At 39.2% G+C, this 27,505-nt stretch overlaps 1 protein-coding gene across 4 annotated transcripts in view; it reads right to left on the reverse strand.

Moving 5' to 3' along the window:
* Window positions 1–5,556: 5,556 nt before the first annotated feature.
* Window positions 5,557–27,505, reverse strand: part of CRACR2A (calcium release activated channel regulator 2A) — a 51,533-nt gene continuing 29,584 nt past the window's right edge. For 3 of the 4 annotated variants that reach the window (XM_017735908.1, XM_008634871.2, XM_017735910.1), the window contains 11 exons: window positions 26,216–26,403; window positions 24,254–24,325; window positions 22,008–22,053; window positions 21,109–21,200; window positions 20,035–20,359; window positions 16,092–16,224; window positions 14,042–14,123; window positions 12,937–13,051; window positions 11,218–11,319; window positions 6,572–6,648; window positions 5,557–5,672 (listed from right to left, as the gene is read on the reverse strand). In XM_017735908.1, coding sequence (XP_017591397.1) covers window positions 5,582–5,672; window positions 6,572–6,648; window positions 11,218–11,319; window positions 12,937–13,051; window positions 14,042–14,123; window positions 16,092–16,224; window positions 20,035–20,359; window positions 21,109–21,200; window positions 22,008–22,053; window positions 24,254–24,325; window positions 26,216–26,403 — 1,323 coding nt within the window. In that variant the 3' untranslated portion in view covers window positions 5,557–5,581. Of the gene's footprint in view, window positions 5,673–6,117; window positions 6,193–6,571; window positions 6,649–11,217; window positions 11,320–12,936; window positions 13,052–14,041; window positions 14,124–16,091; window positions 16,225–20,034; window positions 20,360–21,108; window positions 21,201–22,007; window positions 22,054–24,253; window positions 24,326–26,215; window positions 26,404–27,505 lie in introns of those variants that run through there. The other variant, XM_017735909.1, reaches the window with a different exon arrangement.

Below are 27,505 nucleotides of genomic sequence, written 5' to 3' on the forward strand. Positions count from 1 at the left end.
AGGCAGGATAGCTGCGGCTGCTGCTCTTCCCTTCTGCAAGTCCAGCCAAAAGCTGAGCTGATTACATACTGCAAAGATGCAGATGCACACACAACACACTAATGTCATCAGCCACACAAACAACACAGCAGCATCTTCACCGCTCATTATCCACACACACAGGAACAGCAGCTTAAGTAATGCGAGTACTTGAGTAAGATTCAGAGCCACATAGTGTGTTACTTGAATGTCTCAGTTTCACAGGATTCCCTACTCCCTTCCTGTTCAACCCATGGAAACCAGACATTTCCAGTGAGAAAGATCCTCTGAATCTGAGTTTTTCTTCCAGTGATTGTTGTGCTCAGGAGAAGCATGTTGCAGAAAAGGCACTGAGAACTGCAGAAGCTAAACACAGCTGTCCGGTATAGATGGACTTGTTTGAAGCACTTCCCTCTTCAGTGTTTGAAAGGAAAGAAGCAATGCTTATCTGACTAATCCAATGTCCTTTAACTTCTAAGTACATTTGGAAGGATTCAGTGTCACTGCATACAATACTTCAGATTAGTAATAGGAATGAACTTTAATACCCGCCCTGTAAACTTAACCTACTGGGGTTTTTTTTTCCCCTTTAGAAGCCTGTTTTCATTGTACAGTAATCAGGTGTCTTTTAGTAGCTTCATATTAAAAGAACTTCAGTTGTTTGATGTGTAAACAGGCCAAAGTGCCCAACTGTCTCCTTTTCTCAGAAGTGTATGTGAATGCTATTGCAATTCCTGTAATTTCAATAATCAGAAAGACCCATTATTTCAACAGCTGTGGATGAATTCAGGAAGTTGCTACTGATGAGCTTTATGAGCATGTTTCTGCTTTCTAAAACAAGCTTCCACTTGTGCAGATGATAAAGTGGATTTATTCCAAAATGATCTCACATGGTAGAAAATTCTGCCAATATACGGATGTTGCAAACAAAAATGGTCCCAAGTTGGGAAATTTTACTTGAGTTAATTTACTACCATAGTACACAAATCTTTTATCGATGATTGAGGTTCTGAGGAGAGAAAAAGAGTGCAAACCATTAGATCAATGTATTCATGTACATTTTTTCTCTCCTCTGCTCCTGAGTTTCAGTTTCCTTTCTTTTCAGAGTTGACCTCACAGTGTCTGTCAGAATTTGTCCAGGGAGCCAACAGGCAGACCAGGAAAAGTAGGGGCTGCGTGTAATGCTTTGTGCCACCCCAAGTAATATGGTTTCTGCCATTCAGTTCCAATGCTTCCAGTTGTCTTGGGCATAGGGATTACAGTTGTCCTGTTCCTCATTTGTCCCTGCTCCAGCATGGGGAGTGACCACTGACTGCAGTTCTTTCAGAGGCAAACTTGTTTCAGTGTGGTTGTTCCTTATATATTCCTTGCGCGTGGAGCATTCCCACTTTAACAGCTGCAGATTACTCCTTAAATCTGGTATGTGACGAGGTGCTGCGCACTTCTCTCAGGAAGATTATAGTGTGCAATGATTTTTTTTTCCTCTGTTGCTCCATTCACATCTGAGCAGGCTGGAACCTGTTTTGATTTGTACACAGTAATTCATGGACATCCAGTTCCAAAGGGTTGGGAGCACTGTGTTATATCCATGTAAATCGGCTTTTTACTGTGCACGATACCCAAAGATCTGTCACTATTGGGTACCTGACCAGGCAGAGATAAATTTCTCCCACTTTCTCCTTCCAAGTCATCATCCCCTCTAAGAGTTTGTGTAGGTGCATACAGCCTGTGAGCTGATTTACTGTACACAGGGTAGCATTAGAGGAAACATTATTGAGTCAAAGAGTTACATCAGTGAACATGAGAGCAGGATGAAGCCTGCTGAGTGTAAGGAGTTACTTTTTCAGCAGAAGTTCTCATTCTCTATTGCTGGTACTTCATTCTAGTAAAGGAAATTTTTGAGACCTTACATATCCCTAAAAGAATATACTACTGTCATCAATCTTACACCAGCTGTGAACTTTGTTCAGGGAAGACTCCATGACCCATAGGCCAGTTTCATGGTGTACAGCTGCATCACAATCTTGTCTTATCTTTACCCAAAAAGTTTTGGGGAAACAGGAGGGGGAGACTATGAGCAAGTTAAAGCTAATTCAGAAAGGGAAAGGGAAAAAATGGGAAGGGAAAGGGAAATAAAATGGGAAGGGGAAGGGGAGAAAAAGGAAAAAAGGACAGAAGAAAAAAAGGAAAAAAGTTTAAAAAAAAAAAAAGGAAAAATTAAAATATTACTATTAAGCCAGTATTAACTTTCTGAAGAGCTGAGAAAAATACTGCCAGGAGGTATGAAACCCTGGTGGACAGTCAGAAGACAGCAACCCAGCAACACAGTTAGCATCAAGGAACACGAGAAGCTGAAAATTCCCACACCACTTTGACGGCCAGCTGGATGGCAGAATCTGTCCAGAAGTAGAGCCTTGTAGCATGTTATTCATACCTGTCTTCTGTGAGCATTAACCCACCAGTACCTGCTGTTTGTTCAGGTGTGCCAACAAGTGACTAAGCCCTGGCCTGAGGTTTAGATAACCAAACAGGCCATGAGAAACCCTGGACACGACACAGGCAACTCTGAACATTGCAAATAACAGAGTGAGAAGCTGAAGCAATGCAGGACTTCACAGGTGGATAAGGGGGAGTTACACTGTAACTTCACAAATAATTGAAAGGGAATAGTTGGGACTCTTTCGGGAGTGGAAACTTGCAAGGCCAGCAGCACCTCAGTAACTGTATCAATAACAGCACATAAAGTCAAGGTGACTTAGGAAATGTTAGAAGAAATAGGTATGTGGGTACAGATGTAGAAAACCTGGGACTAATAGGGAAAAGGCAACTAGGGACAAGTTGTTTCTTTGGGATATGAAGGACAGAGAAAGGGAGGGGTCAGGGTAGATGGAAGAAAAAGCATGGAAAAAAATCAAGAGAAGGTAGAATAAAAGGCACCAATTGTATGCAAGCAAGTTGCTGGTCAGAGTTTATCTGACTGAGCCTTGTGCCCCATAGCTGCAGGACATCTTTTCATTGAACCTTATTTTCTGCATGATCCTGGGGAGAGTGGGAGAAAGAGAGCACTGCAAGTCACAGGAGTTGTGTACATGCACGTCTTCATCAGCAAACTTCAATCCTGATCTGTTGGAAAGGAAGAGGAGGATTAGGTTATCTGTGTTCGTATTTCTAGGAATGCTGCTTGTGTATATGTGGGTAACAAGGCGTGAAGACATCAATCTCTGTGTTGTCTGTGTGGCTGATGACGTCAGTGCTGTGTGTGTATCTGCACCTTTGCAATGTGTACTCAAGCTTGGGTTTTGGCTGGACTTGCAAAAGGGATCAGCAGCAGCCACAGCTATCAGTCTGAGATGGCAGACATTGCCTGGGTCCTAGACTGCACCAGATTTGTCTCTAGAAGAAGAAATCCCCCTCATCCCAGGATTCAGCTGCTCCTTAGTATTGTCTGCTCTCAAATTGTGTACATCCTGTTGGCATGGTCTCAGTGCACACCGAAAGACACCCAGATAAACATGATCCTGTGGAAGTCACAGAAAGAAAATCCACTTCACCTGTCACTGTCCTTCAAAACCAAGATGAACTTCAGGGAAAAAGAAATTAAGGATCTGAATTTGGGCATTTGTGGGGCTAGAATCATGGGCAGTAAAGCTGAAATTAAGCATTCAAGCTGTCTTCCTGAGGCTGACAGAGGTTGGAAGAAATATTGCTGGTTCCAATATCGATGGGGGAACAGATCACTCAAAGTCAATTAGCAAAGCCAATATTTAAACTGATGACACTTCTTTCCTAATTGAAATCGGGATAAAGTGTTGATTTTGTTATTTAAATTAATGGTTTGCATTAGTTCAGCTCCAGCCAGGACTGCACACAGATGGTTCAATTCTGAGATTTCCATGATGGATAACACGCCACAGTCAATAAGGTGACTCAACTCTCCACAACCAGTAATGGACTTCAAGAAGCAACCCTGGGAAGTGAACAGAAAGCCTATTGATTTTCAGTAATGGATGCTCATTTTGCTCCTTTAGTGTTTTAGAGCTTCTTAGGCACCTCACTGAAGGCAAGGGGAGTTCTTTTTCATTTGGATGAGCAGATTCTCAGGAATCAACAAGGGAAAAACTCCTAATAATCAGCTTATCCTGGGCTGCTTGGTTCAGCCATCACTCCTGATAGAAGGAAGGCCCAGGTTATTTTACCTGATAGGGAAGGGGTCACATTTGGATCCCAGCTTACAGGAAAGGGCATTTGAGTGCTGGTATGGATATAGAAATTGCTGTAGGGGAAAGTCTGCAACCCCCTATTGTGCAGTTCTTGGAACTAGATAAACACCTTTGATCAGACTGAAATCCCAAGAGCACAATTAATTACTGACAAAGTTTTTATCCAAAAATAGAGTTACTTATTGAGCTAGTTCTTAATATTCATCTTTAGTTTTAAATTGATTCACTATTCAAACGAAAAATAACTTTTTAAAAACATTTAGAAAACGGATTAAAACCATAATATCTGTAACAGTCTTATATAATGAAATCTACCATCTTGTGTGATATTTTAATGAAATAAATTATGCCACAGGTTCCACTTTCCCACACAGTTCACCACTGCAAATTCTTGTTCTTGAATGCTTACCACAATAGCTGGATGCAGTGAAGACATATCCCACCAGGAATAATTGTTGATCATGTGGTGGCTGGATGACACACTCTCAAGTTTCTTATTTCCATTTATATTCCACAAAAGCTTCAGAAGATAATTGACATTTGCGTTTCTTATGATCCAGGGTGGGCCATGGTTTTCTAAAATGTGTCCCCGTGGGTGCACTGTGCCTCAGTGCTATCAGGCCCTGGAGGAATGTTGTGTGGCAGCTGCTTTTGAAAAATCAGTCATGTGTTTAGCTACATGAGGAGGAATTTTTTCTTAGCATTGCTAAAAGAGCAATATCTCACTGGATTTTGGTGACATTTTTCACTCCTTAAATGCTGGTAAGTTTTTGAAAATCTTCCTCAAAATAAGATCTGCTGTTTCTGAACATTCTACCTCCAACATCTGCTGTGACACCTTCTGTAACAGACTTTTGGAAACAAAGATCTGTTCAGCCAGCCTTAACATGATTTGTACTACAAACAAGTACACCTATGGCAATTTTTAAAAATCTCTAAACAAAGGTTGGGAAAAAATCAGGATCTAAAGGTATGAACAGAAATGACATAAGCAGTATTCATAGGATGGGTCATTCACACCAATAAGAATTTACTTCATATTCCTAATGGTTTTCTTCCCATAGAATTATTTCTTATTATTAATAATTTGGCAGCTTCTACGAGCCTGATGACAAAGCACGATTCAGTGTTGTTAGGCATCAAACAGAATAGAAGACTGTTACTGCCCCAAATACACTGTCAATTAGACAATATTTATAAAAGCAAGATCAGAGCATAAAAAGATTTTAATTTTCACATACACCTACACTCAGAACACAGCAGAAGAAGTATTTGGAAGATAAAAGAAAATCTGATAGTAGTGTTGTATAAATGTATGAATTGTCTAAACATGCCTCAGCATTTTATTGCCTGATACAGCATGACTTTTTGTTCGTATCAGATTGAAGTTCGATGGTTTTCTCTTTCACTTTATCTTCATGTTCTTTTAAAATCCTGGGGGAAAGAAAGAATACTTGTGACAAAAGAAGTCAATAAAACCCATAAGAGATCAAACAAAAAAACATTTTCCCAAGAGTATAAAATTATCCAGAGATTTAACAGAATAGGACAGAATTTTTTGAACTAACAAACAAACAAAAAAGTGCAATTATGGCCCCATCACACAACTGCCTTGGTTCATTTATTTAGAAAAATTTAGTTAGTGCTGATTGTTAATATTTATTGCATATTACAGAGACTCAAAACAGTGACTTTCATATCTTACTTTTAAGGCTGGAACAAATCTAAAACAAATCTGGCTGCCTAGACACTTACCAATTACCATAACTTCCACAAAATTTCACTAATTTCAGTGACAATATTAGACATTTGCCAACTCATTACCAGTGTCCTCACCTCTCTAAGTAGTTCAGAGGGGCCATATTTTCCTGTATTTTTACCTCTAGCCTTTATATAACTTCAAAAATCCACTTCTTCCTGTCTCCCAGCCCCGAGGCAGACAGCAGAATTTGAGCTGTAATGAGCAGAGGGAAGAAAGAAGCATATCCACTGTCCTGCTGCAAGGAGTCAGCAGCATCCATTTTCAAGTATATTTCTCCAAACCTTCAGGAAATTCTTGCAAGAACTATCACAACAGCCAAGGCCCTCAGCTTTCCTAGCAACAATTCAGATGTTTCTGGATCTACACAGAGCTCTACTAACTTAAGTCTTTATGAACCTGAGCAACTTCTCAGTCAGAGAAACAGGGTCAGGCTATGGAGCAGTTTAAAAGCAACAAATATTTCACCACCCTGAGTTCCTATAAAACTAATTTAACAAAGAGAATTCACAATGTCATCAGTGACAGGGCAGTGAGACATGTAAAAAACTCATTGATTGTATTTTCTTCTTACCTAGCTAAGTGAAGCACAGACTTTTCCACATTGTACCCAGAATATGCACTGCATTCATAGAAAATTAAATTGTAATCCTACAATCAAACAGAAAGACCATTTCCATTACTTTTGCACAGTATCTCGCCACAGATATTCTGAAATATGAAAATAAAGAAGGAGAAATAGATCATCATAGAATCTTAATTCTAGAGCTAACAGTAAAGAGTAACAAATGAAGTCCAAGTGTGCCTCACAAACAACAACTATATGCTTCTCTTAGTGGATACTTTTTCTGTAGAGTGGCTTTTGATCTGAGAGCTCAAATGCAAAGATGTCATAAGGTCCTGAAGTCTTGTGAACTTTCCTTGTGATGATCAGGCAATTCCCACATCACTGAGTGCTGGACAAAGAAAGTGAAAAGAATTCCAGTAACACTTCTTTCATCTTCTTGTATTCATGAAATTTTTCTGCACCTTCTTCCAAAGTCAGCCTGCATCTTCAGTTTTGTACCCCCCTGGGAGCTTTGTAATTAAGAACAGTGGGTAAATGATCAAGTCTTGGGAGAGATTCTCAGCACTTCAGCTGAAGTCTTATCACCATAAATGCAAATGCAAGAGATCATCTGCACAAGAGCCTGGCCTGGCAGTTCTGATGGCATAGAAGTTTGAAAGGGAATGACCGATAATCCTCCAAAATAAACATCTGTCTATTTTCACAACCTACTACACTGGAGGTCACCTACATTGCCTCTGTGGTATTAACTGCATGTCCTTTTACCCATCCAGATTTCAAATTTCTATTCACTTTCTACTTTTCTATGTGTCTTATTGCTATTTATAGCAGTAACTTAAAATTCAAGTAAGTCAGTACCTTAAGAAATTACAATCTCGTCTTCATATTTTCATTTGCTTATTATTAACTGTTATTACTGCACTTACACTTATTTAACCACTCTTCAGAAGACACTTATAATTCAGTTTTCAAAACTTTCCATTAAGACGACCAGGTATTTCAGTTTTGGTTTGGTTTGGTTTTTTTCCCCTATATACCATGCTTCCAGAATTGCACAACTTTTGGAAATTCCTGTCATCTTCATGAAATTTCAGAGACAAAAAGTGGGGAAAATAATTCCATAAATACAGTAGTTTATTTTAACACCTCAAAAAAGTGCTTCAGTGTTATCCAGTGTCAGTTTTGAATATGTTGTCAATGGTTATAATTTTTGTTCTAATGAAAAACAGGATTGAAAAACTTGCAATAATTTCTGGATGACCAGATAAGCACAGAAGAGCAGAGAAGGAAGAAATCAGGCAATGTTAGTGGTGAATAAATATTTTATAGATTGTTTTTTAACACACAACATTCACAATGATGCCACCCTATGATTCTCTTGCTTTTCTTAGAAAAGTTTTAAGATAAAATTTGACTGGGTCAAATTTCTTGCTAGCTATGCAAACAGAAGCTTGAAATAAAAATTACACTCTCTTTTGCTGCTCAGATGATCAGAACTCTAATAGAAACCCTACTGTGGTCAGTTTATAGGTATTCTGTCTGTCAAGCTGAGAGTGATACTTCTCCAACATATTCCCCACATACAACAGAATGACACTAGAGGAGAACTCTCAGTGATAACATTTATGCTGGCATGAATCCAAATGGATTTTTCAACAAATTGCTTGGGTGGAAAGATAAAAATTTAAAGTTGATAGTAAGTGCTTAATTCTCTCAGTCTGGCAAAAAGGTTCTTATCTGAAAGGGGAGACAGTCTGCAAATACAAAGTGCCATTTCTTTGATTCAAAGAAGAAACTTTAATTGATAGCATACATAAGGAGCACAAAGTAGGAGCAGGCAGGACACGTATAATTATTAAGCTAGGAAATGCCATCCATCTCCACCCAGGAATTAGCTATTGAACCTTGGAGACCACTGGCAATTACTTCATTTTAAAAACTTACCTACAAATCAGCAGACATCTAAAGAATAGGGAGGAAAATGAATTATTACCAGAGAGAGCTGGGCAATTTCTGTCCTGTAAAGCAGCATCACTCTGAGAATAGCTCCTTCATTAGCGGTATTTGTGTAAGAATGGCACTGACAGGTTAACAAAGGAGACACTGTATGAATACACAGAAACAGTCCTCATTCCATGAAGCACATACACTCTGCAAAGCCAAGGCAGGCAAGGCATTATTATCTTACTTAATAGTTGAGAAACAGCGATAGAGAAGGATTTATTGACCCATTTAAGACCACTCAGGAAGTATGTGCAGGGCCAAAATAAAATCATGCTAGGTATGAGCACGCCTGAGCAGCACCTTTATCATAAGGCATTTTATTTAAATAATTGGCAGTGGTTACACTTATCCACTCAAATAGAACATTGGCTGTTCCTGACACTCACAATATGATCTGAATACTCTCCCTTGTGCTCACATGCACTCTTGATCACTGGATCAAGCTAAGATAAAGAGAAATTTGTTATATGGAGTTTTCCTTCTGGATCCTCTGCTAAAAAAAGTAATCCAGAATCCCTGTGCTCATTCCATTCCCCCTTTCACAGGGTATAACAAACACAGTGGAACTACCAGTCTTCTCAAATGACAACAACTCCCTTCAGGCTGCCATTATTCCTTTTAAAAATTAACTGTGCTGCCTGCCTTGCAAAGAAGTTACGTGACAAATGCATTATAATGGAAGCCCCTGGATTTCTGACCAAATTTGTAGTACAGTACAATACTTGCAAGATGTGGGACTGAAACAAAGCAAGACTTAATACAGCTGGCCTGAAATGCCCTCTGAAAGTACATGTTCCTTTCTGACTGTAGAAAAAGCTGGGTAAAACCAATCCCATCCTGTGAGACACTGAAACAGTCCTTAAAACTGTTGGACTTCAGGGCCAGCAGGCTCAACTGATTCTTTGTCTGCACAAGAAGAGCTTGTTTTCACCAAATATGGCTATACAAATTAGTGTCAGCTCAGCATCTAGCCCTGTGTATTTGGGATCATTAGTGAGTAATTCATGGGATTATTCACAAAATAACTCACTCAATTGCATACACTAACAGAGACAGTGGTATGGAATTACGTGGCCATTTAGCAAGAATTAATATTTCACTAAAATTCATGGTTATTATTAGCTCAGCAAGCAAATTATTATAATTTAATTATATCTATGCTGCTTTTCAACTAATCCATTGCCATTAATCATTCCTTCTCTTAACTACCTCAGGCAGCACATTCAAACATTCAAATGAGTCATTCAGGTCCATTCATTTGATTATAACCATCTTATTTGACAACTTTTTGTTTTACTTATGCAAAACATTTTATTTTCTTGCATGACATGTTAGAATTAATAGCCTGGTGGGCTGTGAGCTCTATATACTAGAATGATTCATCTTTTTTTTGCTAGTACAACTATTTTAGAGTGAGATGACACGCAAGACACCTACTCTCTGTCCATTTAGCATTTATGTGTCACTTGTTTTTTCACAGAAGGATTCAGTGTTACACCCTGGAGTTCCTCCTAGCTTCCAGGGTCTCAAAGTTATCTGCATTTCCATGCATAGGAGAAAATAAAGCTGATTTCCTAAAGGGAGAACCTTTGGGGGATAAAGTTCAAGGCTGATAATCCTCTCTGATAAAAACCAAATAATGGACACAAACCTGAATAGGGAGGTATGTGAAAAGGCTATGTGAATAATCAAAGTTAGACAGAAAGAGATCTGGCCCTAATTCTTTCAGTTACAGAGAGGTGCCTAGCAGCAACCTTTCCTGGAAGAAAAATTCAGCTGCACTTCAAATTTTGAAAATACCCTTTTTATTACTGGCAGTAAATTCATTTTCAAAGGCAAAACAGGTAAATATGTGAAATCCAGCACACTGTTTAATTTAGGTATATTCCTACCAATTCAGTGAATTTTTCAGCAATATTGTGATGACTTATTCCTAAATAAATGAATATTCTGCAGGCATTCATGTTCAAACTATAAGCAGTGCATAGAGAGATTCAAAAGAAAAATTGATGGGCATGGTATACAGGAATATAAACAAGTATCTGGTATTTGCAGTCCCTTGAATGCTTAAATTATGCCCATGGATCACCAGTGCTCTGGTAGATGCAGACTGTTAACTCTACTTATTTTATCTCCTTGATGGAAAGTTACTAAAAGTAAACATGTTTTCTACTCCTACCACAGGAGTAACAGATGGTCTTCTGTGGTTTTACAGGAGGTAGGAGGGAGAAAAGGTCCCCAAATTATCTCTATGTTAAGAATCCTTCCACAGAGAAAAGGGAGAAAAAAAGAGAGAGAAAAAAAGCAGCAAGGAAGGAAATAGAGAAAAAGAGGTAACAAAGAGACAGAGGAGACACAGTGAGAGTGAATTCTTAAGCATTTTTCTTCTCCACTCACTTTTTGGTTTGGTTTAGGGCTCTTTATTTGTTTAGTTTGGTTTTAGGGTGTTCTCTTTATCTAGGCAGTGTTATAAGTACTGTAATTATCAGCACTTACATCACTGAAAGCTGAATTGATGACTGTAATGGGGTTCCTAATCCTTAAAAATACCTGTCTGACTAACATTAATCTGTGTTTCTATGAATTTGGACACATTGGGACTCTGTCTTAAAACCTTCACCTTGTAAGGGGTTCCCTAAGTACATTACCTTCGCAAGATGGTCTCCCATTCCCATCGGGACCTCGCGCTCCTTTTCGTTGTCGGTTTTATTACCCAACAAAAGAACAGGCACATTCTCCCCACTTGCCTCCTGCAGAATAAACAGCAAATATCAACTGAGGCATTGAATTCAAAAGATCACAGACTAAGAGGATAAAAGCTAACAAATGTCACAATATAACAAGACATTTAAGACTTCACACAAACCAGGTACATGCCACTTTGCTTACAAACATCAGGAACTGAAGTTGGATAAAAGATATGAAAAAGACAGAATGCTAAGGTTACACTAACTAGGGATTTTTTTTAATAGCAGCACAGAAGCTCATTAGACTGTATTAAAATGGGAGAGAGAAAACCACCATGCTACACAGGCTCAGATATTATGTGTTTATAGCCACTGCTTTTCTAATTACATGGCCAGGAAAAATAATGGCAACACCTGGGTACTATTATGCCAAATGAATTACATGAAATAGTGGAGAAATACACAGAATAGGTGCCCAAAAATACACAGAATAGACAGAAATCAAAATTCATTCTGAAAAGTGTTATAATTATCACAGCGAGTGCTTTCATTAGGTGAACTGAATGCTACAGCAGTAAATGGACTTGGCTGTATGTCCAAATTAGCAACAGTTTGCAGCAAACAAAAATTAGTTAGTAAAGAAGAGTGAACTATTACAGCTTGGAAAAAAGTTTTGACCACAACATTCCATTTTTCTGAATCAAATTCTGCAATGCTCCTCTAGCTTTTACCATACTGAATTAAAACATGCCAATGCTTTATTAAGATCATATAATTAGCAAGGGCCTGTTCTTCCCAAATGCATGCTAATATTACTTCAATAAGGCTACTCATATCTGGAATAACTATGACTGTTTGGAGGCATTTAAATGACTGAGTCCTAATCTGAACTCCCAAAGCCATCTCTTGGCTATTATGGAAAACAGTGTGTTACACTAGAGCATGTGCCAAATAAAATCAGACTAAATGATCTTCACATATCAATTTGTCCCTTACTCTTCCAGTGAGCAAACAGGAAGTCACACTTTGTTCTTGCTACAAGTCAGCTCTTTGTGGCAGCTGCCTCAGTTTTATTTTTACTCTTTGTTCTGGCCACAAGCAAATTCCATTGCTTACACTCATAATATGTTTTAATTTTTAATTAAGTGATATCACTCAGTGGCATGGGCTATGATTTTCTTTTCAAGTGGTTGAAGGATGATCCCCAGGACACTGAACTGTCTTTCACGAGGCAGTTTCATAGCACTGATGTAGATTACATAGTTCTAAGTTTACAGCTTATGCTCACAATATAGTCTATTTTCCACGAGCTACACACTTGGTTATCAAACTGCTAATGATCATCAGTGATCACCATCACTGAACCAAAACACCTCTCAGTGCTAGCAGTGATCAGTGGGGGTCATCAGCTCCTTTCATGAGAAATCACAGAACTCCATGCTGTGATTTTCCCACCACTCATTGGAAGTCCTTAAAACCCTGGAACTACAATTTTTTTTCATAGAAACAGATATCAAAACCAACTTCACCTTCAACAGTGCAGATCAAACTCACTAGAAAAAATATAATTGTGACAACACAAGAAACATGCTGCTCCCTCTTTTACCCTGCTAACAGCCCTTGTTCAGAAGAAGGTAGAGAATGACACAAGGGCTTAGATTTAAAGTTATGTCAAGTTACCTCAATGCTTATCAGCCACTGCTTGACAGCTGTGAATGTGTCTTTTGCTGTTATGTCATACATCACAATGACACCATCAGCTTTTCTGAAAAACTGCTTGGTAATGCTTCGGTACCTACAAGTAAGAATGTGGTTACAGCTCTCTTCAACAGAAGCAACAATCTGACAAGTTAAAATTTATAGTAATTCCTCCATGCAAAGGTAAATAAATTATTTGGGGAAAAAAAAAAAGGGAAAACAAAAACCAAATGAAAAATAAATAAAAGTAATTTTTTAAAAGGAAGTGTTTGGAAAAGTTCCCCCTGCCTTCTTTAATTGATTCTGGGTTAGACTGGATAATTAGTTGCATATCTCACCTTCTCCCACCTCTTTCATTTTAAGCTTGGAGCAGAAATTTCTCCCTCACTAAGTGCTCTTCTAAAGCTAGCTAGGTTTTTGGAGACCTTTTTTCCAAGGTTCCTGTAGAAAACGTAGATTGTCATTATCATCCTTGCTTTTAGTAATAGAAAATTACACAACAGGTGAGGAGATGGGGAAGGAAATTACCACTGAATGCTTACAAAAATCTGGTGTTCTACTACAATGCTATTGTTTTGGTAAAAGAAATAAACACCTTTTTTTATCTATTAAGGCATTTTCTTCTATAGAAATAATTCTAGGTGCATTTTAAAATCAGTCTTGCTCCTAAGGAAATAGTGTGGTACTAAACTTCGCAGAGCTTAATTAAGTCTTTTTTACAGACTGTCACTTTTTCAGTGGACTTAGCAGCAAATCAGCACATTAGTGCTGCAAGGGAATGAGCTAAACTGGGAATCCACTGGCTCTATTAGGAATCCTCCTATATTTGTTCCTCTCCAGGAAGCAGGATTAGGTCCATGCTTAGTAACCTTCAAACAGATGATTCAAGGAAGTGAAACTTTAAAATGCATACAGGTTTTGACGGGCATGGTGTTCAGTTTCATCATACTGTCTGTATTTCAAGCAATGAGTTTTGTCACTTTCATCCCTCCAGTTCCCTCCTCCATCCCAGTGGATGGGGCAGTGAGGGAGCAGCTACACAGCTTGGCTGACTACCAGGGTTGAACCACAAGAGAACCTTTCTCACCGTTCCTGGCCAGCGGTGTCCCAGAGCTGCAGCGCTACCTGGGTGTGATCTACTGCGACAGTTCTCACGTTGTAATCCACACCTGCAACAGAAATGCAACGAAAGTTGTCTCTTTACAGGCTGTTTGATCTCTGAAAACTGGATCCAGAAAATAGCAAAACTTCCAGAAAAGTAAAAAGATAGGCACTACATTAAAAATTATGCCCATAGTCTCCAGCCATCAGAGGCCAAGAGCTTTCATTTGCTTGGAAGTTCTCCAACAATAAAATACTGAATGGTAATAGAATAGTTCAATTTTGTAAAATATGCAAGATAAGTCACTTTCCAAATCACAGAACATGAGTCAATGGTCCATTTGACAGTCCACAGCAGTCCAAGCCATTTAGCCTGGAATTCACTGTATAACATCAGCTGCATGAAATGTGTTAGTTTAGTCTGAGCTAACCACATAGGTGCCTTCTACAGTTAGTGGAGAAACACAAGGCATGGCACAGGGAACAGTGGAACCTAAGATAAATGCTGAAGATAGATGGACTGAACATGTGGAGAACCTCTTCCCCTATTTATAACATAGAAGATGAGCTCACTTCACTTAGGTTAGTCGAGATAAAAATTCATTTATTTAAACTTTTAAATTAATTGTCTCCCGACTCCTCTAACCTGTGAAGATGTAAGTATTTTCTGGATATTTGTAACAATAATTAGAGTCTTAAATGTAGAGATGTCTCTACATCCTCCTAATAACAACCTGCATTTTTTTGTATCACACTGAAGTGCATCATAAAATCACACGATCATTGAATAATTCAGGTTAGAAGGGATCTCAGTAGGTCAGCAACAATATCTTTGGGGCCATTTTCCACAACAATGGGATTTTTGCCAGTGGCATCAATGGAGCAGCATCCATGCCTGCATTCCTTCAATAGGAGATTAAAAAATCTGGATGGAGGCTATATCCATTGCTTACACCTCAAGGGAAGAAATTTGAACTATTCTGTAGAAATTCATTGAGAACACTCCTCTCCATATTATTCACTTGACTTTTCCACGGTCTGTACCTTGTCAGCCATAGCCCGTACGTGTGAAATTCATTGACGTGAACACTAAATCAAAGCTATGACAAATGCTGTTTTCTTTGCAAGAACCATGGATAACCACCCAAAAGATGAAAAAGTTCAGAGGTTATTTTCCTCTGGAAAATTGCACACACCATGTAAGACCTCAGAGTGTAGAGAAGTGTATCGGCCAATTACAGGACAACATGGACAGGAGACAGCATTTAGGTCTATAGAATATATATGAATAGGCAACTACATATAGGTGTCTAAACTCCCATTCCATTAAATGAAGATACAGGAAATGAAAAACTAGGGCATTACTAAGCTCACCTTGAAGTAGGTAAGTTTTATTTCATATATGCTGCAGAATAAGTAAGGTCTAAATATAGGCTAAGCATAAAGAATCTGGTCATTTAACCCAGCTGCACTGCAATAACCTATGCTTCAGTTTTTGTGCCTTGATTTTGTGTCTGAGTTCTGAAAGCTTGGTCTACAACTTCAGGCAAGGTAAGAACAAAGTAGGCTTCGAAAACTTTGGCTTTGAAAACACTGGTCTGACATATTTTTTTGGTGATTAGTAGAATGCAAAATCTTCAAATAGGTGATTCAGACATTCTACGCTCTCTTTAAAACAAAATCAAATTACTTAGAGGTAAAGAGACAAGGTATGAAGGTGGAATGCTTAGTGAAGTGCAATCCAGAGGACAGGATATCTGTTTCAGAACTGCGAGACCTACAAGGAAGTTCTAGCTCCACAGAAATCAGTAGGATTTTTCTGATTTATTTCAGTGCTGCCAGGATTTCAATACAGAATCTACTCTGAAACCTCTCCATCAATTATGTGCTTCCCAGTTTAGGAGAACTCACTTTGCATGTCCTACTTTTACTACATCTGTATGCTTCTGTTTTATAATACAGGGCCTGATCTCAGTAGAAACTGTTAAGTACTGTCAGGAAAAAAAAAAAATAGTTATATTGTTTCTTAAACTTACCTACAGTAGCAGCTGTGCCTGGGAAAAAACGATCTTCACAAAATCTTCTTAAGAATGAAGTCTTTCCAACACTCGAATTGCCAACAAAAATGATCTTGAATAAGCGCTCTGGGACAGAGTTTATTCTCTCCTCCTTTAAGTAAGAGCAAAAATTAGCCTCCAACTGTTCTATAAATCCTGTTGCCTCTCCAGTTTAAGGCTGATATGGGGAAAACAATAGATTTTATCCTATCATTTTCTTCCTTACTCATGAAGCAATATTCTGTTTCTTAAAATAACTCAGCATTTCAGATGTTTGCCATGCATCATTCCAGATTATCTGAAGTGCAGTGACTTGCACTGAGCTCTGGAATTATACCGAATATGAACCTTTACATGAAACTGCCAAAATAAAACAGCTTATGTTCATGGCCACAAATCAAAATTTATAAAGCTTCACACAGCTCTGCTCAGTAGATTCATCCTATACCAATGCCACAGAGGAAGCAGCACATCTCCATCTAGATAACAGAAGCAAAGTCATAATTTTTTGGCTTATGCCACCAGATTCTTCTCTTTGCTACTACCATAGAGCCAAGAACTTCCATCCAATTACCACATTTCTACATCTGTTTAACATTACAGGCAGAAGCATGGAGGAAAGACACAGACAAAGAATTAGACCAGTTAATCAGGCTGTAAACATTCAGCTATGTTTCTGTCATTTCACTTTTTAAGCAGAAGGAAAAACAATTTGTTCTGCTTATCCAGGTCCTGTTTACTGCAGGCTAAGCTAAGTGGATGCTGGAGAGAATATTTATATCCTCTGTCAAGTAGGTCATCATTCTTTTGTACGTAGATCAGGAGTTGCTTAGGGAAGCACTCTGTAGCACCAGCTGGTTTGCAGCCCTAGCTGGTCTCTTCTATTTTGTGCAAAGGTGAAGGGAGATAGAAAGTTTGTTGTAATGCTGCAGAAGGGTAGCAAGATCATGGATGGTCCTGACATTAGTTTGTTGAGATGTGGGTTGCAAGGAGGGAAAGGAGGGAAAGGGAGATGAGGGAGGGAAAGGCCCTCTGCCAGTCATTTGATGTGCAGAATCCATGAAACTGCTGCCTTCATGAAGACATCAGAACCAAATTTACTGCCCGACAGTCCTTTGAATGAGACATTGAAGTCTACACTTGGAAGTCTTTTCTACAAATATACAGAAGTCCTAGAGAAAGAAGAAGAAATAGAGAGCTGCTCTTGATGGGGAAAAAACCCACACAACAAAGCCTCGAGCGCCTGTCTTCCTGTGAAAAAGAAAATTCACTGCTGTAAATTTTGAGGACAAAAATACATGTCTCTTTCATGAGCTGGGCTTATAGCCCATCACAGTTACAGAGAGGTTTCTTATTCTCCTTTTCTATTAAAATCCCAAACCCCACGGCAACTATAGGCTACTAGTAGTACCCATACATTTAAACAAAGCACATTCTCAAGTGCTCTGGGAAATAAAACAAGCTAACATACAATCATCAGCATGGCAGTATTATCACAGTGCTTCTGAGAACCATAGCTAAATATATGGACTACATGACCTGAAATACTTTGTCCCTGGTGGTCAAACACTCCAGTAGCACTAAGACTCAAAGACCCCAGAGGTCTTCAGCTCAACTTCTAACACAATAAGAAGCTGTTTGTCACTGAGATGTATCAAGTCCACTTATGGAAATAACCTTAAAAATCAAAGTTGATTATAAATCTGCATGTGAACACTATGCTAAGGGATAAGCTACTCCATAGTCTGCTTCAACAAAGTGCTGATGGGAAAATGGAATAGCAGTAGGATGTAAATTTATTTTAGTTTACAATGCAGTCTGAAAAAGTCTTCCCTAGATGTGTCTTTTGAGTGGTCTTTATATAAACAGTAGCCAGGTAAAGTAACACATCTAGCTTTTGTACAATTTAACACAAATGTGGGAGATTACAGGTATAAACATAGTGGTTCATATTCCATATTGAAAGATCAGAGGGGAGGGGAAGTGAATCTCATTGAGAAGTTTTGGACAGAAAATCTTGCTTTAATTTCCATTATGGTTCCTTCAGGGGCTTTCCGAATGATATTTCTGGTAATGTTAACTGCACCTTCATCTTCATAGCCACTCAGAAAAATGCTCTACCTAATTATCAACTCCCAGATAAAACAGTTGCTTGGCCTCATGCACTGCTGCCACCGATGGTTCTACTCACTTGTAAGATGCAGTAGGTCATACAGGATTAGCAGCTGAACTACTGTGAATATATGGTTATTAGGAAGGCTGAATGCCAGCAGCTAGGAGCCTGAGTTCCATACAGCAAGCAATAAGATCATGGAATGCAGTAATACAAAGCCTTGGCAGACTAGTTATAACAAGAAACAAGGTCTAGTTCCTATCCAGCTGAGAGGATGTGCTTTCAAGGGGCATGCCTGCTGAAACAGAGCAAGCAGGACAGGTTTGTCCTAGCTGGATAGGATGAGTTACCTGGCTTTTGTCATCCTAAAGTCCAGTGATGCCATGCTTTGAAAATGTGATACAAAGTAAGTCATACAGCAAGCAAAAAGCATGCACTGAATTAAATAATTTCAAAATATGAAGCTCTGTTCTGTACCCTCGACATTTTATTAAAAGGTACCACTTAGAAATTATTATGTAACCATGGCATAATTCTATCATAATTTTTAAGATATGCCTGCTTCTTCTAAAAGAACCATATAATTATGACCAAGCAAACCAATTTTTCCTGTACTTTAATCTTTTTAATATGTGCTTCAAGAATCTAAAAATGAGTAATACTTAACAATTATTCTAAAATTAGAAAACAAGCACAGCTAGCTCTGAAGCAATAGCAGTGCAAAAAGAACTTTAGACTCCACAGAAATGTACCTTCCAGCATATTGTTTTAAGGATTATTACTGAATGGTGAATTCATTGCTAACATGCTTATACAAGCTAGAGCTGAAAAAAAATAGGATTTCAATTTGCTAAATAAAAGTAACTCCAAAAATAATTAAAAAGTAATGATATTCCTCTCATTGTTTCTCAGATAATGTAACAGCTACCAAAGCTGACTCAAAAGAATCAGAATATGGGAAATATCACTTCGTGGCAAAAAAAAACCCAACCGACAACCAATTTTTTAAAAAAAGGACTTGCTTCTTTTTTAAGACAATTTCTACCTTCCAGTGGATCTTCTTGTATCATCTGTTACAAGGCTTAACTTCGCTTTCCCTAAACAGTCCTTCAAATGTAAGTCTATGCACACATTGTCTGCAGTTACCACTCCTTTAGGTTGAGTTTGCCTTCTTCACACCTTCAGCACTTGTCTGCAGTACATTTTCATCCCCCACTTCATGCAATGGCTTAATTTGTCATGTTTCAACTTAGAAAACGAAATAATTTTAGATTCTAGGAATAACACATTAACCTTTGACACCACTTCATGGCATCCAAAGTCCTTCAGAATAGAACAGAATAGCCTGACCACTTCAGGAATGACCAAAAGTTAAAGCACATTATGAAGGGCATTATCAAAAAGCCTCTTAAACATTGACAGACTTGTGGCATGGACCACCTCCCTAGGAAGCCTCACCACCCTCTCAGTAAAGAAATGCTTCCTAATGTCAAGTCTGAACCTCCTCTGAGGCAGCTTTGAACTATTCCCACACATACCGTCACTGGATCCCAGGGAGAAGGGATCAGCACCTCCTTCTCCCCCTCCCCTCCTCAGGAAGCTGCAGAGGAGCAAGGGAGTTGTCCCTCAGCCTGTTTTTCCAAACAGGACAAACCCAGAGCCCTCAGCCACTCCTCAGAGGACACACTTTCCAGCCTTTCCATCAGCTTTGTTTCCCTGCTCTGGATGCATTCAAGGACCTTCACATTCTCCTTAAATCACAGGGCCCAGAATTTTACACTTAAGGTGAGGTCTCCTTTGTCCTCTTACATTTGGCAGTGTTTCCTTCCCTACAGGCTGCTCTCTAGAAGATGATGACGAGTGTTCCATTGAGTGCTCTCTGGTTTCGTTATTCATTTGTGTCTCAGAAGTATTTTCGTCTTCTCCAGTCCATCTGCTCAGCTGCTTATCAACCAGCCTGTCAAGAAGCTGGGGTAGGTGATCTTCTTCAATTGATATTATTCTCTGGAGATGTGATGTTTTAGGCATTCCTCCAGTGACTCCACTATCAGGCTCTTCAGAGAGAACTCCATTCAGTCCAGCAGAATTCCTTCTCTTTGAGTTACTGAAAATATCATCTTCTTCAAATGAATGGCTAAGCAGAGAAAAAAGAAGGTACATCACAAAAATATAATGGACCTGCTATTTTATTCTGAATTTAACCTGAAGAACTGAATTTAATCTCCAGTGTTTTTGACTAGTCACAGCAGGCAGAGTCATTCCAATGTCGGCTGAAAAGTCAGCTCATCATACCATGTGTATATATATAGCGTGCTTGAGAATTATAAGCATCATGGGGAAAGCCAATAACTTACAGGAGAAACCTGAACCAGAATGGAAAACATTAGATTAACCTCAATTCTAACCTCATAGAAGAGATAAAGTCAATTTCTCTACTGTGATTTTCTCCTTTCCCACCTCCCACTCCCATTCTGGAGGAATAAAAGAGCCCCCCAACCCAGATCCTTTCTGTGTGCAATCTAATTCTCTCTTTAGTAGATAGGAAGGACATGGGTTTGTTTGATATGGATAAAAAAGTCCAAGTGGATATTCAACATTGTACCACATTAATGTAGGGCCATGGGCAAGTTTTTGTGTCTCCCAGCGTATACTCATCCACAGTAAGGAAATTCTCTTGCCTTTGCAGACAGTACACTTGTTTCATGTGAAAATTTGGCTCTTCATTTTCAAATTTCTTAATGAGCACAGTAATCTTATAGTGACAGACACTTTAGAAATACACTCTTTGAAAAGTTCAAAAGTATCAGAAAAGAAGCATTCCACATCTTCTTTCTATAAGCCTCATTATACTCAAACAGAGAACACTTGAAAAGAAGTTCTTACCTGTTAGGCAGCATCTTGCCCTCTATGTATTTCCCAATGATAGACCCTGATCTTTGCTTCCAGCTGGCTTTTGGAACAGTTGTTTTGCATTTCTGCAGAAATACAGAATACTTCTTACTGATTTACTTCTGCTGTCCATTATGGTTAACTACCCTCATGCCTAATACTTAAATAATGCAATGCAAATGAAAGAAAAAAATGTAGGAAAAATCCTAGAGGTATAAATGCTTCAGAATTCCCATTGTTAAACAATCAGAACAGGGAACTCCAGATACTGCAAAAATGAATCTGCTTTGTCAATAAAACAGCACAATGTCATGGAAAAAAAGTAAATGGATATATATATTTTTACAGCAGCTTTTTGTCGGACTAAGCAAATATAAACTAAGTGGCCTTAGTCTCCTTACACCAGGGTACTTCTAGAACATCTTATAGGACCATTCTTTGCTGCTGCTTAAAAAGTTAACAGGATCTGCTTTTACCCCAGTCTGAAGAGGTATTCAGGGACTGATTTGGGTACTCAGTTATTGTACTGTTGTATAAACGTTTCAGGATAAATTACCTATGCTTGACTGAGTGAATTAATGCAATTTAATTGTTCGATTTTTAGGTTATTTAATCCTTTCATGATTGCATCCTTAGTTTCTTCTAAAATACATTCATGTCTCCTCAGATAGCTCCCACTTTATAATTCTAAACATGCAGCTCTTAAAATTGTTCAGCAAATTAACAAAATCTTATTTTCAAGTGAGAGAAGAAAAGACAGTACAAATTAAGACCAGGGCAAGATTTAAGTGTCACAAAAGTCCATCTCCTGCACAGCCTTCTGTTCCCCTTCTTTTGAAGCTGTTCTCCTATGTGTCTGCTCAACACTGGATTTGAAAATAATGGTTGGTTACCTGTAAAAATATGTCACGTTCATCCTTGAGATGTTTGTTCCTTTCTCTGCAAAGAGAACACAAACAAAAGAAACACTGAAGCCAAGTATTTAGAACTGCTGAGTTTTCTACCCCACACTAACAAAGAGACTGGACAGTTGGCAGCGTAAAACTTTCATCATCCTTTATTTATATTCTCACCTCAGCCAGTTCCATATCTGGGCTATTGATTCTCCAGCAGGACTATGCTGATTAAAGCCAGATGGAATCTGGATTTCTTTCTGTATTTCATCTAAACAAATGCCTTAACACATAGAAATTAGTTGTGGTCAATATGCCTTCACCTACTATAAATTAGAATGCTTAATGATTTTCACACTAAATATGATCTCTTAATGTGGAGAGGGTGCAATGAACACCATCTCTTGTTCATCTGGTGACAGCTGTGAAGGCCAGTTATGTCCCTCTGAGGGCTACAGTTGTGGCTGCCATGGAAAAGTCAGCCTAGGAAAACATCCATCTTCCATCCTTTGTGCAGAAATAATGAAATTGTCAAGAAACACAAACTCCAGGCAATCAGCAAGCTCTGATCAGATCTGACAACAAACCTGCTTAGTACATCATCTATTGTCTCCATCTCTTGCTGGCCTGGCCACAGGAGAGACTGAGCAGCCAGGTTGAACAGAAACAAACTCTGTTGTCAGATGTTTCTATCTACGCCCCCAAAACTTGCAGCAGGCAAGATCCCAGAGTGGCCTATGGAAAACACACACTGCAAAGTAAGAGCCTTTCCTCAAGCCTGCAGAATTTTAGGTAATTTTAAAAGGAGGCCTCCTGAAGGAAATGCAGTCAGTGAAGGCCTATGGGCAGGTGAAACCTACAGCCCATGCTGACTGACCACTGAGCTAACAAAACCCAGTACTGCTGAACATTACAAAGAGGACTACAGTTGTCTGAACACAGCTCCAAACTTCAAAGTCTATCTAATAAAGGAGTGTTATTTAAAATAAATACATTTTGGTATCATTTCACAAATATTTTGGGGAAAGAATCTTCATTTTGGCTCAACTCCCAGCACTTGAGAAGCAACAGAGCCTTCCAGCAAGCTCCTGCAGCCAGGCTTCTACTGCAGAACCAGCTTAGAACTGTTCACTGCTCTTCTATTTTACATTTGACTTTCGGAAAGGACACTGTCCTACAACACTGAATTGTCAAAATGAAGCGTATTTTTCAGGTGTGCTGCCTTCTACTCTATGCAAGAACAGAGCATACAAAAGTCTTTTGTAACCATTTTTACTATTTTTTTGTCATTATCCTGTGGCAGGTTGACCTTGGCTGGCTGCCAGCTGCACCCCCAGCCACTTTCTCACTCTCCTTTCTCAACACAACAAGGGAAGATAATAACATGGAAAAGCTTGTGGGCCAAGATAAAGACAAGATTACTTACCAACTACCCATTACAGACAAAACAGATTCAATTGTAGGATTATGAGAAACAGAGACAAAACTAAAATCACCTTCTCCACAATCCCCTTTCTTCTCAGGCTCAATTTCACTCCTACACCCTCAGCTCTTCTACCTCCTTACCAATCCTGAGTGGCACAAGGGGGTGGGGAATAGTGGGGTTTGTGGTCAGTCCATAACAGCTTCTCTCTGTGGCTTCTTCCTCTTCACACTGTTTTCTTGCTCCGGTGTGGGTTCCCTCACACAGGTTACAGTCCTTCACAAACTCCAGCACAGATCCTTTCCATGGGGCACAGTCCTTCAGGAATGGAGTGCTCCAGCATGGGTTGCCCATGGGCCGCAGCTCCTGCTGGAAAACCTTCCCCTGCATGGGCTCCTCTCCGTGGACCAAGCTCCTGCCAGGAGCCTGCTCTTGTGTGGACTCTGCACAGACTACAAGAGACTCTGCTCCAGCGGTGCCTGGAGCACCTTCTACCCCTCCTTCTTCACTGATCTTGGTGTCTGAAGGGCTTTCTCACACGTTTTTTCTCACTCCTCTCTCACAACTGCTGTGCTGTTTTCCACCCTTTCTTACTGGGGCTTTCCCAGAAGCACATCGTGGCTGTGGGGCTCCACTGTGCCCTGTGCTGTGTCCACTGCCACAGGGCAGCCCTGGCTTCTCTCTGGCACAGAGGCTGCCCTGGTGGCACTCCACTGGCAACACCTGGACACCTACACTCACTACATCTCCCAACATAATTTCATGCTTTAATGGACCTCTTTAGAATTGTATAAGAAGTTCTTGAATGGAAGATCTACATTACCTTAAAAAATCCAGCTGCTTCAAAAGTCCTGACTTCTCTCTCTGTAAGGTTTCTGTCACCCGGTACACCTCCCTGCAATAAAAAAAAAATAAAAGAAAATTGTTCTAACCATGGTAAGAACACTGCTAAAATGCTTCCCCCTAGGGGTATCTACATTTGAGACCTCAGCTTCTTCAAACCTGTAGATTCTATTCTGCAGGAATAGAAGAAATTTATTCAGTTTATTCAGTATAAGGCCCACAGTAGCATGGCAGTATGAGTTAGCAGAGGAAGGAGTAGAGGTTCTTTTTTATAAAAATACAGCTTTTTAATTTCTTCATCCAGAGAGCTTAATATATGTTGATACTGGCACTTTGAGCATTCAGAAAAGATACACTGCTGAAACACTTCTCACTCATGGCCACTAAAAAACAGGTGACATTTTATCCAAAATTAGAGCTTATCTTGCTGCTGGGAACCATATGTCAGGCTCACACATGTCTACAATCCCTACAATTTCTTTCCAATTCATGACACTTATGAAGCCATTTTAACACCATTTACTTTGATTTAACACAATTTGGTGTTCGGCCTTAAATGATTTTTTTTTGCCTTTCAGTGAAGCCTCAAGTTCTTCCTGTGCACTGTCTGAACATTACACCTGCTTCAACAGCTCAAGTCCTACCAGACTGACACAGATGTTTAAAGCAACACTGCAGGTGCAGTTGAGTAGGGCTGAGCTCTAATTCCATAAAACACTATTGAATCCAAAGTGCTTTGTAAATGCAGTAGTATTATTCAGCAGTCTGACCACTGGACAGATTTCCTCTGTAGCTTTTAAATCAGATCATTCCAGTCTTTGCTCTGGATCTGAAAAGAGAGGCCTCAAAGAGGAAACAAACCACCTTGAGGAGGAATATTTCTACTGTCTACTTCCAAAACACACATCAAACATGAAAACCTAAAAATTCTAGTCACAGTGGCCATTCTTTAACACTAATTTATCAACAAAGTTCATTATTCATACCCTCAAGAAAAATTAAACAAGTAATAACGAAGTAGAGCTTGGCACAAAGCTTAAGAGAAAAAGAATGTGACATTTGAACTAATGTTCTGCTCTATCCTGAAATACGTCAAACAACAACAGTTCTGAATTATGTAGTTCATAGCTGCAATGGCTAGGTACATCTGTCATTCATGTGACATTCATATCCATTGGCAAGGAGAGGGTTTTACAGATCCCTGAGCATTTCTTTTAAAATGGACTTCAATGAACATTTCTGCCAATTACAGCTCCAGGGTAATGATTCTTCTGCTTTATGCAGAAGGCTGGAGCAAGACAGGTAGCTGGATCTGTCAGAGGTAATTTTTATCCCTCAAAATATGAACCGTAAATATTTCTTTTTGATTTTTTTTTTTTTTTTTGTAATTCAGAGTCAGAATCTGAAATCCACAACATTTGAACTGGAAACCCCAAAATTATGGTTCTGAATTGCCATAAGGCCTTGTGGGAATAGTGATAAGCTTATCTTGCTGGCCTTACTAGGCTTACTTTTGATGAAGAAAAAAAGAAGATCCTAGGCATCTCACAGTCAAGAGTGCATTCTGAGAAGCAAGTTTCAGATAGACTCAGCTTTGAGGAAGATGGAGCATCATGTGCCACAACTGTAAGGCATTTCCATAAGGAATTCCATTGGTATTTCAAAACTAAGACATGACATGGATTTTTAATTCCAAATACCCTCAACAAATGGCAGCAGGGAGAACACTGACAATTTGAACACGTAGCAAAAGATTCCATAGAAGCCAGATATGCTACAGAAAACATGCTGAATTACCTGAGGGAAAGCAGCTAGAACTGCACTTGGCTTTGCAGATGGTTTCTGCTTATGACACGAGCTTAAATCACAGCACTGAATACCCTGGGGAGGCTCACAGGCACGCTAAGCAAGTGCCCCACAACTGCTGCACCTGGAGACTTACATTTCCTTCTCCTCACTGAGCCTTGATGCCTCCTCCTGAAGCACCTGTAGCTGTTGTTGAGCCAGGCTTAGTTCATGGGATGTTCTCTCCAGGTCTCTCAGCAGCTCCTGGTTAGTCAGCTTCAGCTTGGTGTTCTCTACTTTGGTTTCTTCTTTGCCACTGAGGAGTTCTGTACACTGATGCTCTAACTGGGGTGGAAGAAAAGAGAACAGAAAGCATTAAAACTAACTGAGGCATCTTGGTTTTGAGGCTTTCAATTTGGGTCTTAGAGGTTAGCTGAGTAGGGAGCTATTTCTATCAAAGCCAAAAAATTATTAAAACACATATGGTGCTCTTCCACTGTTCTTTGTACAGACGTAATTATGTTACACAAAAACAAAGCCATACTACTCTATGACTGAATTTTATCCAGTTCAAAACCACACCAGTACAAACCATAAAAAAGGTGCTACTGAGCAGATTAGCAGCATTAAGTTGATATTCACAACTGCTATTTTAGACTATTTTCCACAAAGATCAGGCCTACACAGAGTGATTCAGAGTTCTACCTAAAAACTGTTAGATTTAAATCTGATAGCTGATAAACCTTTCCATCCCCAGTAATATGAACAAGCAGTAACCTTTTTGCCACCTCAGACAGACCTGCCAAGAAGTGTGAATTAGAGCCTTTTTATCCAGTTTTATATTCACTCTCCAAAGTACATCAAAGGAAAGATACACCTTCCCTGTGAAACAGGTAACAGCAGATGTTAGTGGTTTCTGGTACATAAAGAAGTTCTATCTGCTTCTCCCTGGCCAACTGAGCAAATTTAAACAGAGCAAAACTTCACATTAGGAAAGGCATTGATGACCTTAAAATATAAAAGCTTTATTTTTTACTTCTTTTTTTCTGTATTCATTTTAAGGGATGTAAAACATCCTAGGAGAATTACAGTTATACCATTTCAATCTTCTGGATCTGAGACATAATGTTAGAACTCTCATTTTGCCCATCAGAACAAGCAGAGCTCACCCAACCAAAACCTGTCTTCACCCAGCTCTTCCAGTCAGTTCCTACCCTAGAACACTGCTATTGTTCTAGTCTTGGTTTTGAACAAGGCCCAGGTTAAAAACAAAAGCAGAAAATACTTTCTAGCCAGGATTGTGAGAAGTCAGGAACAAGTGTGGAGTGGGAGCACTTAATCTCAGCAGCAGCAGCAGCAGCTTAGTGTCTTTGCTGAACTGCAGCCTCAGCAGGCTCACATTTCACATGGAACACTGGCTGGGCATCAGATTACTGCTGAACAAGGT

Source organism: Corvus brachyrhynchos, unplaced genomic scaffold (genome assembly GCF_000691975.1).
Source record: "Corvus brachyrhynchos isolate BGI_N302 unplaced genomic scaffold, ASM69197v1 scaffold44, whole genome shotgun sequence".
NCBI lineage: Eukaryota > Metazoa > Chordata > Aves > Passeriformes > Corvidae > Corvus > Corvus brachyrhynchos.